Raw genomic sequence first — 12896 nt, 5'->3', positions numbered from 1 at the left:
CACAAGGAAGGGATGAGTCAACCAGGGCGCAGTATAGCACCGATGAAACACACAATACTCCTCTGGTTCTTTGAGGCTTCCTCACCCCCCACTTTCATGACCCCAGTCCTGCCTTTCAGTTCTGACTAGACCGGAGCATGTACACAGGTACAGATAAGAGCTCACAATCCAGGGAATCCAGGGCAGGTAAACCCCTCGGGACCAATATTGAGAGGAGCCATACCAGGAGGGGAAGGGGAAGGTCAGGGGAGGCAGGATCTACCTATAATCCCCTCACAGGAGGATGGACAGCAGAAAAGTGGGTGAAGGGAGGCAGCGGTCTGTCAGACATGAAAAAATAATTTATAAATTATCAAGGGTTCATGAAGGAGGGGGGAAATGAGGAGCTGATAGCAAGGGCTCAAGTAGAAAAATGTTTTGAAAATAATGATGGCAACAAATGTGCTTGACACAATGGATGGATGGATGGTAATAAGAGTTGTATAAGCTCCCAATAAAATGATCTTTTTAAATGTATCCAATTTCACTGAAGTTTACTTATAGGAGCTTACATTGGGGTTTGTTCTCAAAAAGCCAAAAACAAAACTTAGGATCATAGAGCCTATGCCAATACACAGGACCAGGTCGAACTGCCGCTGCGGGATTCGGAGACTGTTTCAGTATTTATGGGGGTAGAAAAACGACTTTCTCAAGGGTGGCTGGTTTCAAATGACTGGCCTTGGCGAATACAGGCCAATGCTTATGCACTCTGTCACCTAGATTCCAGCCTTGGGAAACGTGGGCAACTTCACTCTCCCCCAGGGTCACTCCCAGTCAGCACGAACTCAATGGGAGTGGGTTTGTGTTTTGTGTTTGGTCATTTGCAGAGCAACAACCCCTGACTACCCTTACCAAAATTTCCCAATTTCCACCCCAGTGTGGAAGGCTGTACTCACCTGGGGTCTCCTGCCACTTCTCAGTAGCTCCTCCAGGTCTTCGCAGCTCTCCACGCCACTCTCCCTGACCAAGACCTGGAATTCTGGTGGCATGGAGATCAAGAACTGCTCCAGCACCAGCTTGTCCATAATTTGCTTTTTGGTGTGAAGGTCTGGCCTCAGCCACAGATGGCCGAGCTCACAAAGCCGCTTCAGGGTACTCTCGGGATCGGCACCCTCAGGGGCGGTAAATTCTCTGAACTTCACATGCCATCTCTTAAAATTACCATGCTCTCCAAGGTCAGCTCCAGGTTTGTGAGCAGGCTTTCTACGGCTCGAGGCACACGTCAGGTCCAAAGCCATGTCGGCTGGAGGTTTTTCCAAAATGACGGACTGAGTCGTCCTCACCTCTCGGAAGGTGTCTACTTTGGCTTCCTTCGATAATAAGAGCACAGCTTGGATAGAGAAATCTAGAAAGGAACACGGGATAAGTCAAACTAAATTTGTTTTACTCACTCTGTTACTCAGCCAATGTCGGGCACCATTCTTGGCTGGCACTGTACTTTGTTCAGTGGAATTTCCTCTCTTCTGCAACGGACCGCTGGAGACCCAAACCCTGCGGTGAGGTCACCGAGTCAAAGCCAGCTCTGCAACAATGGGTTTGCTTGGAGCTCTTTTCCTACCGATTCCAGGATTTTCCTTTGCTCCAGTGAACCAAAAAGCCAAACTCACTGTCCCGGAGCCCCTGCCAACTCATAGGGTCCCTCTACCAAGGGGAGAGCTGACCCTGTGCCTTGCTGAGACTGTAAGTCTTTTCAGAACCAGAGGGCCCGTCTTTCTCCCGGAGAGCGAGGGGGGTGTTTACGACTGCTGATACTGCAGTGCGCAGCCCAGTCCGTCATCACTGCACCACCTGGCTCCAGGGAAGGGGAGACACAAAAGACGCCCAAGAGAATTACAACTTCTTAAACTACTGTTCAAGGCTTTCCCCCTCCATAGTGAAACCCAGAAACCGGAAAGTTTACCATTTGGACCCTTTGCCCGAATCAGCTCCTCAGTTTTCCCCTCCCTCCCTCATGAACCCTGGTAATTTGTACATTATCACTGGCATTCAGTGCATTCGTAAGGTTGTAAAACCATTATTTATATCTTGTTCTGGATCATTTTCATCATCTGGGCCGGAACTGTCTGAAGCAAAGAAGCCTGGTGGCCCAACAGGTAAAACACTCAGTGCTCCCTCTGGATTCCGTAGCCCTGAGACCTGAACAGGCTCCGAGTGGCTTAAAGTCTCGAGGAGGAGAGTGAAACGGACATGGGCTTGTGACAAACAAGTTCACTTCAAACAATCACACACACACAACAAACAAACCCCACTCAAGCTGCTGATCGATAGGCTGGCCTTTGAAATCTGCTCAGAAAGATCAAGCCATATATTCCTATAAATATTATCCTAAAGAACTATTGAATTGTGTGCTATGTAAACTGTAGGGCAGTAAAACTGTTGGGGAACTAAGAGAAAAAACGGATTTGACAAGAATTCTCTAGCAGGATCTTAAATCCTTACCCACCCACCCCCATGCCACAAACAAACTCATTGGCATCCAGTCCATTTATAACAACCCAACAGGAAAAAGAGCCACTGTCATCCATAAACATTACACCTAAGGAACTTTCTGGACGGGGAGTAAGGAAGACTCCAGGACTCACAAGAACAATACATGGATTTCTCCCGATGCCCCTCCCTCCCTCCGGGCACTGGCCCACCTAGTTCTACTCCCACCACAGCGAGCGGAATTAACACCCTAGGCTCTTAAATCATGAAGTAAGAATTTTGACGTCTCTATGCAGTTCTCGAACGGGCTGCGAAAAGCAGAAACTATGAAACTGAACCTTTTTGAAGTTTCTCTGCGGTTCGCAAACGTGCTGCGGAAAACAGAGACACTGAAAATGTCGAGGCGGGTACTGGTCTCCGGTTCGCAGTACCAGAAAGCCAAAACACGGACTGCAGCCCACGAAGCTGACTCCTGTCCACCCTCTAGGGCAGGGTCGACTTGCCCCTCTGAGTTTCCAAAACGGCAACTCTTTTTTTTTTTTTTAAACAAAAACGTAAATTATTCAATGTTACGAACCATTCTCATAATAACTACAACTCTTTACAGGAGTAGGAGTCCCTGTCTTTCTCCCGAGGAGCAGCGGCTGGTTTCACACCGCTAACCTTGAAGTTAGTGCACACATGCACTCACCCGCCAATCCTGCCCGAGACGCTGCTATGCGCTGAATGCACAGGCGCGGCCCGCACCGCTTTCTGCGTCCGCCGTCGAGGGTACCGGCTCACAGAGGCCCTCCGGCGCGCCCTCGAAGTGCCCAGGGCCGTTTCCAATGAGGAAACAATGGTGCAGATGCCCCAGGACCGGTCCGGACGGTTCCGTGTTAGCGCCCCTACGACATCAATGTACGTGCCCTGACGCCATCTTGCTCTCTGTGGGTGAGGGGCCCGGGGCTTGAACCCGCGACGCTCACAGCGCTTGGCCAAGAAGCTGTGCAGCCCCAAGTGTTGGAGGCCGCCCTGGGCCCAAGCCTGAGCCACACCTCACGGATGCGAGTCTCGGGGCCACACGGGAGGCCCCTTGCTTTCAGCGGACACATGGGGACGATGCACCCCAAGCCTTCTGCAACAAAACTGCATGCACCCCACTTTCTGGATACCCTGGGAGACCCACCTCCCAGACTCACCTCCGCGGCTCCTCGCTGCGGCCTTCCTCGCTCTGGGGCCAGGGCGGGAACGCGCGTCCTCCGGGCTACACGTGCTACTTGTAGGGCGCTGCAGAAGATCCTTTCAGTCAGCGCTGCAGACACTGGTCGGACTGCGGAGGCGGGCTGGGTAGATTTCCCAGGGAAATACCATCACAGAAACTGAAAGCCAGGAAGGGGCGGCCGCGTGCAGTGGGCTCCTAAGACACACCCCGCCTTCCTCTGTTATTGAACGCCCCCCGCCCCCCGGCAGGACCCCAGCCCGGCCTCCGCGAGCGTGTGCACTGCCGAAGCTGAAGTGCTCTGACACACGCAACCCAGGCCCACAAGGCCTCAGGACCAAGGCCGAGAGGCGATCCCATCAGGGCGTGGGGAGGGGGCGGGAGGCGAGAACGGGGGACCGATCCCAACGATCGATCGCTCGACGCCCACCCCGCTCCCGCCCCTTCCAGGGGGATAAACGACAGAAACACGGGGGAAGGGAGATAGCGGACCGTGTGAAATAGGAAAACGAGACTCATTTCTAAATTACCAAGGTTTCCCGAGGGTGGGGAGGGTGGGGAAGGGAGGGGGGAAAGGAGCTCATACCAAGGGCTCAAGTAGAAAGAAATTGTTTTGGAAACAATTATGGCAGCATATGCTCAAATGGGCCTCAGACACTTGATGCAGGATTGTTGTACGAGCCCCCGGAAGACGACTGATTTAAAAGATAGATTGTGCAGGTCTCGGGCGACTGGAGCTTCTCAGCCAGTGCCCGGGTCCATTGCCCATCATGGCACCTCTCAGAAGAGCGAGAGAGAGCTACTGGACACAGCGAAGCATGTTGACCTCCGCCCTGCAGCCGCCATTGTTAAAGGTGGTCGTCCGCTGCTAGTGAAAAACGCTGGGGTGGGTGTACTGCAAACTAACTCTCGGAGCATAAGGACACGTCTTAATTGCCTTCGTTGAAGCATTAGCATATTTAAAAAATCTAAAATCCTGCTCCATGGCTTAGACTAACCAGCAACCCTTAAGGGTAATAGTGGGTTGCTCACTACTTCAGGATGTTTTCGTGGGGGGAGAATGTGCTCGCTAATGACATGGTCTCCGCTGTTCAAAAGGAAACAGTTATTCCATGGTCTCCGGTGAGCTTTTGGACCGCTCAGGATACTGACAAGCTTTCGTATTTGAACAGTTAATGGAAAAACAACTAGTCACCGATAAAAAAGGACTGTGCACGGGGGTTGGACACCAGGGAGGTAACCCTTTGCCACACTTCTCTGAGCCTACCCCAGGGGCCCGACCTCACTTGCCAGCGCTCTTGGACACCCGCCTGGCTGATTGTTTCAGAGATCTGGATCTGAAGAAGCCCATTAGTCAGAGGACTGCAGCCTGGCCTCTCTGCCAGGGACAGCTTCCCCTGGGAAGTGCCCCTGAAACTTAAATTTCTTTTAAAAAAAGTGTTAGCCTTTCCCCCCCCCAGACTTGCTGACATAGGCTGCAGAGAACCCTTCAAGCTCTGACTAATGGGCTTCTTCAGATCCAGATCTCTGAAACAATCAGCCAGGCCCAAAGCCCATTAGTAGGTCACTGGAGATCCCCTTGCAGAGGGGTCTCTGGGAGGAGACGAGCCAGTCAGGGTGCAATGTAACAATGATGAGAAATACAACTTTCCTCTAGTTCCTAAATGTTTCCTCCCTGCTCCCACTACCATGACTCGAATTCGGCCTTGCAGGTCTGGCTAGACCAGAGGATGTACACTGGTACAGATAGGAACTGAAAATACAGGGAATCCAGGGCGAATGAGCCCTACAGGACCAGTGGTGTGAGTGGCGGTACTGGGAGGGTAGAGGGAGAATGGGTAGGGAAGAGGGAGCCGATTGCAAGGAACTGTATGTGACCTCCTCCCTGGGGACCGACAGCCCAGAAGTGGGTGAAGGGAGACGTCGGACAGGGCAAGATATGACAAAATACCAATTTATAAACTATCAAGGGCTCATGAGGGAGGGGGGAGCGGGGAGGGAGGGGAAAAATGAGGACCTAATGTCGGGGGTTTAGGTGGAGAGAAAATGTTTTGAGAATGATGTACAAATGCGCTTTACACAATTGATGTGTGTATGGATTGCGATAACAGTTGTATGAGCCCCTAATAAAATGTTTAAAAATAAATAAATAAAATAAAGTTGGGAGCAACAACAACAAAAATAACACAGGTCTTGTGAACACCTCATGTGTAGAAGGCTGTGGAGGCCAGTGGGAGTCCCAAATCTGTCTGCAGAGTATCTAGCCAGAGGAAGCAGCTGGCAGATCCCCTCTGGCCACAGGCAAGGGGCTCCAACGGCTTTGCTACCAGACAGAGACCACTGTAAACTTGATCATGATGGATGGCACTACGGAGTAATATGATACTTGGTCAATTGACCCTCCCTCTTGAGCCAATCTGAATTTGCTCTAGGCTAAATATTTCTCACTCGTTCCACAACAGAAATTTCTTCGCTTGGCTTTTTAAATATTGGTGGTGGTATTTTCTTTTTTATTCTTTGTTTTTATCTTTATATTATTATTATTTTTTCCTCCTTTCTGTTTCATTTTTATTTTGATTGTTTCTTTTAGGGTTCTCAGTTATAAACACAGAAGGAATGGACACACAGAGACAGTAATTGATGTAATGGTTTATTGGGGAGGGGGTCAGGGAGGGGGACGGCAATTGGAGAAGAAACAATGAATGCAGGAACGGGGAGGGAGAACTTGAACTAAATGTGATGATGTATATACAACTTTAAAAAGTGACTTCACTGTGGAAGTGCACAATGTGTGAGTTTTAGATCAAGAAAAAGGAAAGAAGGACGCCAACGTTGACCATCGTTTACCATGGGTGACGGAGAAAGATTTTTCTCTTAGGGAGCATTGAGTTTATGTCAATTGTGGTGGGATAATTTGGAAAAGAATAACGATAATGGTTGCACAACAGATTATATATAACCGATGGCAATGAATTATACATGCAGACGGTGTTGGAGAATGTTTTGTTGTATATATATTTTTGCCTCAATTAATTTTTTTTTACTAATAACAATAAATACAAGGAAGAAAATATACTAAAATTGATTGTGGGGAATGATCGTACAGCTATTCTTGATAGGACTGGATTATTGAATTGTATGATATGTGGAACAGGCACCAAGAAAACTATTAAAAAATAAAATAAAATAGCAGTAATGTGCCCTGGATGCCCGAGCTCAGAGTTTCGGATTCAGTAGGTTCTGGGTGGGACCTGAGAGCCTACATTTTTTCAAGTTTTTATCAGTTCATAGATAGGATTTCCATTTCCTTTTGCATTTTTAATCAACTTAAATTTAGAGTAGGTTTACATGAACAGAAATCTGTGGAAATAATACAGAGCTCCCATAGATTGCACCCCTTAGTTTCCCAGCCACCATAGGACAGGGATTCGGGTGGCACCAATTGCAACCCAAAGGCTGCCATTCAGAACCCACACTGACCTGACAGGACCTGCTGTCTGCTCCTGAGATCCTGTTGTATTACAGGATCTCTATGAATTGGAATCAACCCCACACCTTCTAGCTACCTCACCTGACTTGTTTCCATCGGTAGGAGTCTTGCTAGCATGCTGTGCTAACCTGAGGGTGGACAGTTGGAAACCAACAGCTGCTTCCTCAGTGAAAGGAGGAGGCTTTCTACTCCCCCAAAGAGTTACACCTTGGGTAAAACCCCAGGGGCAGTTCGACTCTACGCTGACATTTCCTTTGAACTCGTTCTGATGAAGGCTGACCTTACACGTCAGAGTGGAACTACCCGGAGGAGTACTTTCGGAAAGTGCTGGGCTGCTAAGTAAAATGTGTGCTGCTTGAGCCCACCCCTGGCTCTCACCCACGCAGAGAGAGGAGGCAGCCTTAGAACACCATGCTGTAGGTAGACTCTAGCAAAGAGTCCTCGGGAGCCCACACCAGGACATGCCTAGGAACTGCATACACCCGAGAGGAGCTCGGAAGCCTGAAGTCCTCAACTGGCAACTGAATACACCTGAGCAAATGTGTCTTTAGAAAAATGTTCAAAGGGTAGTCAAAACAAGTCCTTGCGCATCATAGGGTAATCTTATTGGCACAGATAATTTTAAAAGAATAAAATGGCCTGAGAAAACCAGTGAATACGCTGGCGGGGGTGGGGAGGGGGGGGGGATGGCGAAGTCCCCTCCCAAGTGAGTCTGGAAGGCCATCTGCTGACAGCAGGAGAAAGCCTTTCCACGTGGCGACGCTGTCAGACAGCAGAGAGCTCTGCCGGGTTTTCCGTAATTGTGGAGTCAGTCCCCCTCTGCCCCCCGCCCCTTACTTGGAGACTTTAGAGCTAAAACAGACTGGCCTTTAAGCCAACACACTGTGTCAGGTTTATCAACTACGACTGGTACCACAAGTCAGCGTTTCTGTACCTTGGCGGTACTGTCGTTGGGGGGTGGATAAGTCTTTGTTGGGGGACTCCCTTTGCACTGTGGACGACCGGCAGCATTCTCGGTCTCTAGACCGATGCCAGAAACAAAGCCTTGCGGGTCCTTGTTTCCCGCTGCGTCTGAATTGCAGTGTTGGCTAAGAATACGGACCATGCCCTGGTCTGCCAGGAGATGCAGCAAATCTGTCTTGAAGCTTGTACAGCCAGAATGCCCCTTACAGTGAGACTGGAGAGACTGTGTCTTACATACTGTGCACATGTGACCAGGAGGGACCAGCCCCTGGGGATAAATGTCAGGCTTGCTAAAATTGAGGGCCAGCAAAAAGGAGGACAGCCCTCAGAGGTTTACAGACACCACAGCTGTGGCAAGGGACTCAAGTGCGTCATGATGGTGTGCATTGGACACAATTGGGCGGCACTTGCATTCCATCCTACAGAGAGTCTTGAACCCACTCAATGACCCCTTGAGCAACCAATCCATGACTCCAGACACTGCCAACTGAGGTCAGACAAGCCTGTCCTAAAGGATAACTGCCCACACAATGAAGTTCCTAGAATGAATTGGCCTTTAATCCGATGATGCTTCACTTGTCTATCGATGTTTCCTTTTGTTTTGGAATTCTATAATTCTTGTATCTTGTAATTGCTCACCTGCGCTTTCTTGCTTCCTTCTGAGAGAATTCCCCGACGCTCTCTTCCACTTCTCTTGTCATTCCTCTTTTCCACCTGTTATACTCTGTTCAACTATAATGCTTACGTGTTTTTTACTCTTTCAGCTCACACTCACTGTGTGAGCTTTTAATTCTTATTGCATTGTGCATGTTGTTGTTGCGAGGTGCTGTCGAGTCCGTTCCGATCCATAGCGACCTTGTGTCCAGCAGAATGAAATGCTGCCCGTCCCGCGCCATCCTCACACTGTCCTTAGGTTTGAGCCCATCGTTGCAGCCACCGTGTCCGTCCTTCTCATCGAGGTCTTCCTCGCTTCCTCGGACCTCATCGTGCAGAACAAGAAACGACCGTTCCTTGGGTTCATTGTGCTGATTTGTCTTTCTTGGAGCTAGCTTCCAATTTTGTTTTGTCAGGGAACTAGCTGTAACTTAGTTCTTATATCCTCTTTCGTTTTCTTTGTAAATTAGTTATCCCTGCTGAGGAAAAGTAGGAGCCCTGGTGGCACTGTCCTGTAAGCCTTGGAATGCTAACCTCCGGATCGGCGGTTCAAACCCACCAGCCTCCACCTGGGTGAAAAAGTGGCAGTGGTCTGCTCCCACAAAGATTTACAGCCTCCAAAGCCTCACACAGAGTCATAATAACTCGATGGCAGTGGGTGTGGTCCTGTTGGAGAGAAAAATTAATAAGACACCTTATTTTAATTTTAAGATTTTTCTGAACCACAATACCAAATGTTAACCTTTAAAAAAAAAATCCCGACAAAAATTTAATCCTTACAATGGCCTCTTTCACCCAAAGTTACTAATCTTTTTTTTCTACCAGACTTACTGTTGACAGGGGTTATGACTCACTCATTAACATAAAATGCTCAGGCCCAGAAGTGAGGGTGCTAGGTTCTCACACATACCAGCCTTGGAGAACTGGACTGTCCTGGAGGAGGCCTCTCCTCCCTTGGACTGAAAAGAAAGCTTAGGGAGGTAGGGAGGGACTTTCGTGAGATAAAATTTAGAATTGTAATTAGATGAACGCCCTTTGTTTCTCTCTTAGATCAAAATACCCTCTGTCCTTGGAAATGGAATGTGTAGCTGTGACTGCTTGCTTTTACAAAAAAAAAAAAAAAGTAAATTCGGTTTAACCAGACACATTTGAAACAGACATTAGGAATACTGAAACTTATGTGTAAGATATCAAACTCACTTTGATTCTCTGGGTGTGGCTGAACTGGCTTTGCATTCTACACCAGCAAGACCTTGAATTCCAGGAACAATTAGGGTTCCACCAGATGGGGTCCAGCTGATTATAGCCTCATCCAGATCCACCCCTCATGAGTGAGTCTGTGGGTTTTCCTCCCAGTGAGCACTGTCACTGATTGTCCAGGGAAGGAATGACCTTCTGCCTGGAGCCCAGGCATCTGCAGTCCCAGAGCCAACACAGTTGGAGAGACACAAAACAGAGTTGTTGTCATCCCAAGGTGGGTACATTATGACTTCTCTCTCGTGTCACAGTGTCCGCGTCAAGATCCGCCATAGTCTGTGAGATACCAAACTCGAAAACCAAGCATGAAGAAAGCAGATGGTGTCCAGCTACCAGAAAGCATGGTGTCAGGACCCTTAAAGGCTTGTATGCAAACAAAGCAGCCATTTAAGTGAGACAGTAACAAAGTCCTTATGGAAGAAGCACACCAACATGTGTGACCCAAGGATGAGAAGTAACAAAATCCAAATCTGAAGGAGGGAAATGTATCAGAGCTTAAATTAGTGAACACCCAATTTGTTGAAGGCTGTGGATGACAATGGGATCCCAAATCCATCTGCACAGTCCCTACCTAGATTGGGAACCCCAAATCCATCTGCACAGTCCCTACATAGATTGAACCTCTGGTGAATCCCCTCGGACAGCAATCAAAGGACGTGAATGACCTTGCTGTCAGACAGAGACGATTGTAAACTTGATTATGGAAGATGGAATTAGGTTATAAGGTAATACCTGGTTATTTGATCTCCCTTTTGACCTGCTTCCCCCACCCCCCAGAGATTCCCCCCCTGGTTTATTTTAATATTGTCATTGGTTTTTCCTTAAAAATATTTTTTTTGTTCCTTTCATTTTCTTCAATTTCTCCATATGTTTCTCTTTAAAGGCCCTGTGGCCTGTCTCCAAGGTAATTCATGGGCCAATGTCCAAGAAACAAGGACCAAAAGTTTCAAAATTCAGCCCACACACGTGAAGCTTCTGATGCTGCCGAAGGGAGAATCGATGAGTCAGTGCACAAACACTTATTAAAATGAACCCCAGACCCAGGAGCAGAAGATGATACAGTGTAGCCCGTTAACATTCCAAAAGAAGTTACACTTGTGGAGAGACCTGGACACACCTGGAGCTCATGTCTCCAACTGGGGCTAAAATGGAAACTTACAGCTGTACTAGGACTTGCTGTAATGAACCCGGCTGCCTTTGTTCCTCTCCAAGATCAAAACACCCCATCCTCAACGTGAAGGCATGACTGCTCGTTTTCACAAAACAAATATAAACTCTATTTAATCAGACACATGGGAAGCCAGCATTTAGGAATTACTGAAACTATTTGTTTATATGTAAGTGATTAAACTCATTTCTGTCTCTTTTCTGGGTGAGAATGAATGAAACACAACTCTTCCTTCGGCTAATGGGGGAAGGAAGATAAATTGTATTAAGATTAGACTTTTCTTGATAAACCCCATTGTAACCAATCAACTTTGAGAGGCTTTGCATGAATTATCCACATTTATTTACATATCATGTGACTTGTGTGTAAGGGTTTTTGGGGCACGAAGCGGAATTAAAGGTCCAATTGGTAAAGTTTTAGAAGCAGGCTTTATTGAGAAGCTTGCGGACGGGTTCAATAACTCACGTATTGAGCTAATGAAACCGCGCGAGGGGAATTTCTGGCTGCGTTTTTATATCCCCTGGTGGCAGGCACAGCTGCACGCAGGGACTTCAAAGGGAAGCGCTCATTAATTTTATTTATAGGTCCGGGATGGGTGGAATAAACACATTTTCAAGGGATGCAGGGAAGTGGTCGTTAATCTTATCTATAGGTACCGGGGCAGGTGAAGTAAACATATCTTCAGAGAACATTTTCTCCAGAACTGATGATTTTTAGCGAGGGGAGGGGAGGCCGATGTGAGGGAGGCCCATGAGAGGTGAGTTTTGAGAACCAAGAAGGTGCCGGATTCAAAATGGAGTCCCTTGTGCCAAGACCAGGCATTGTGGAAGACTCCTCTCTGCTTGGGGTATTCTCAAGCAGTGGCGAGGCCAGAGTGTGGCACGCCATCGGACTTGACTGGAGGGCAGGCAGGCCTAGAGGTCAAAAATCAGACCCTGATCTATTTACAGGTTTTTCTTTCTTTTTAAAATTTTTTCTGGCCGAACGGAGTAGCAAACGGTCGGTCGAGCACCATGCCTAAGTTTTATTGTGACTACTGCGATGCATAGCTCACCCATGACTCACCATCTGTGAGAAAGACACAGTGTAGTGGTAGGAAACAAAGCGAATGTGAAAGTCTACTATCAGAAATGGATGGAAGAGCAGGCTCAGAGCCTGATTGACAAAACAACGGCTGCATTTCAACAAGGAAAGATACCTCCGACTCCATTCTCTGCTCCTCCTCCAGCAGGGGCGATGATCCCGCCTCCCCCCAGTCTCCCGGGTCCTCCTAGCCCTGGTATGATGCCGGCACCCCACATGGGGGGACCACCCATGATGCCAGTGATGGGCCCTCCTCCTCCTGGAATGGTGCCAGTGGGACCCGCTCCTGGAATGAGGCCACCCATGGGCGGCCACATGCCAATGATGCCTGGGCCCCCGATGATGCGGCCCCCAGCCCGTCCTACGATGGTGCCCACTCGGCCAGGAATGACTCGACCAGACAGATAAGGGCAGAGCACAGCCTCTTTGTATCGCTTTCCTCTTCCTCGAACCCCTTCACCCGGAGACCTGGTGCTGCAACTCTGGATGTTTTCCAACAGCACAACATGGAAGACCTGCTCCCCCTTTCTCTCAAAAAAGAGAATAGTTTTTGGAGTGGAGTAGTTGACAAAAAGCAGAACAAAACGATTTTTGTTTGTGACACGTGAAAATAA

At 48.4% G+C, this 12896-nt stretch overlaps 1 protein-coding gene and 1 pseudogene across 3 annotated transcripts in view; one reads left to right on the top strand and one right to left on the bottom strand.

Moving 5' to 3' along the window:
- The window catches only part of LOC105978215 (zinc finger and SCAN domain-containing protein 5B-like), a 7882-nt gene extending 6527 nt beyond the window's left edge, over window positions 1–1355 (bottom strand). For all 3 annotated transcript variants that reach the window (XM_045292310.1, XM_045292312.1, XM_045292311.1), the window contains exon 1: window positions 936–1355. In XM_045292310.1, the coding sequence (XP_045148245.1) occupies window positions 936–1277 (342 nt within the window). In that variant the 5' untranslated portion in view covers window positions 1278–1355. The remainder of the gene's footprint in view (window positions 1–935) is intronic.
- Window positions 1356–12212: 10857 nt separating this feature from the next.
- LOC101659080 lies at window positions 12213–12801 on the top strand (annotated as a pseudogene).
- The last annotated feature ends 95 nt before the right edge of the window (window positions 12802–12896 follow it).

Source organism: Echinops telfairi, unplaced genomic scaffold (genome assembly GCF_000313985.2).
Source record: "Echinops telfairi isolate 266 unplaced genomic scaffold, ASM31398v2 ScPeMD7_655;HRSCAF=1070, whole genome shotgun sequence".
Lineage (NCBI taxonomy): Eukaryota > Metazoa > Chordata > Mammalia > Afrosoricida > Tenrecidae > Echinops > Echinops telfairi.
The sequence above is the reverse complement of the archived record's forward strand: the minus strand, read 5'-3'. Positions and strand labels throughout refer to the sequence as shown.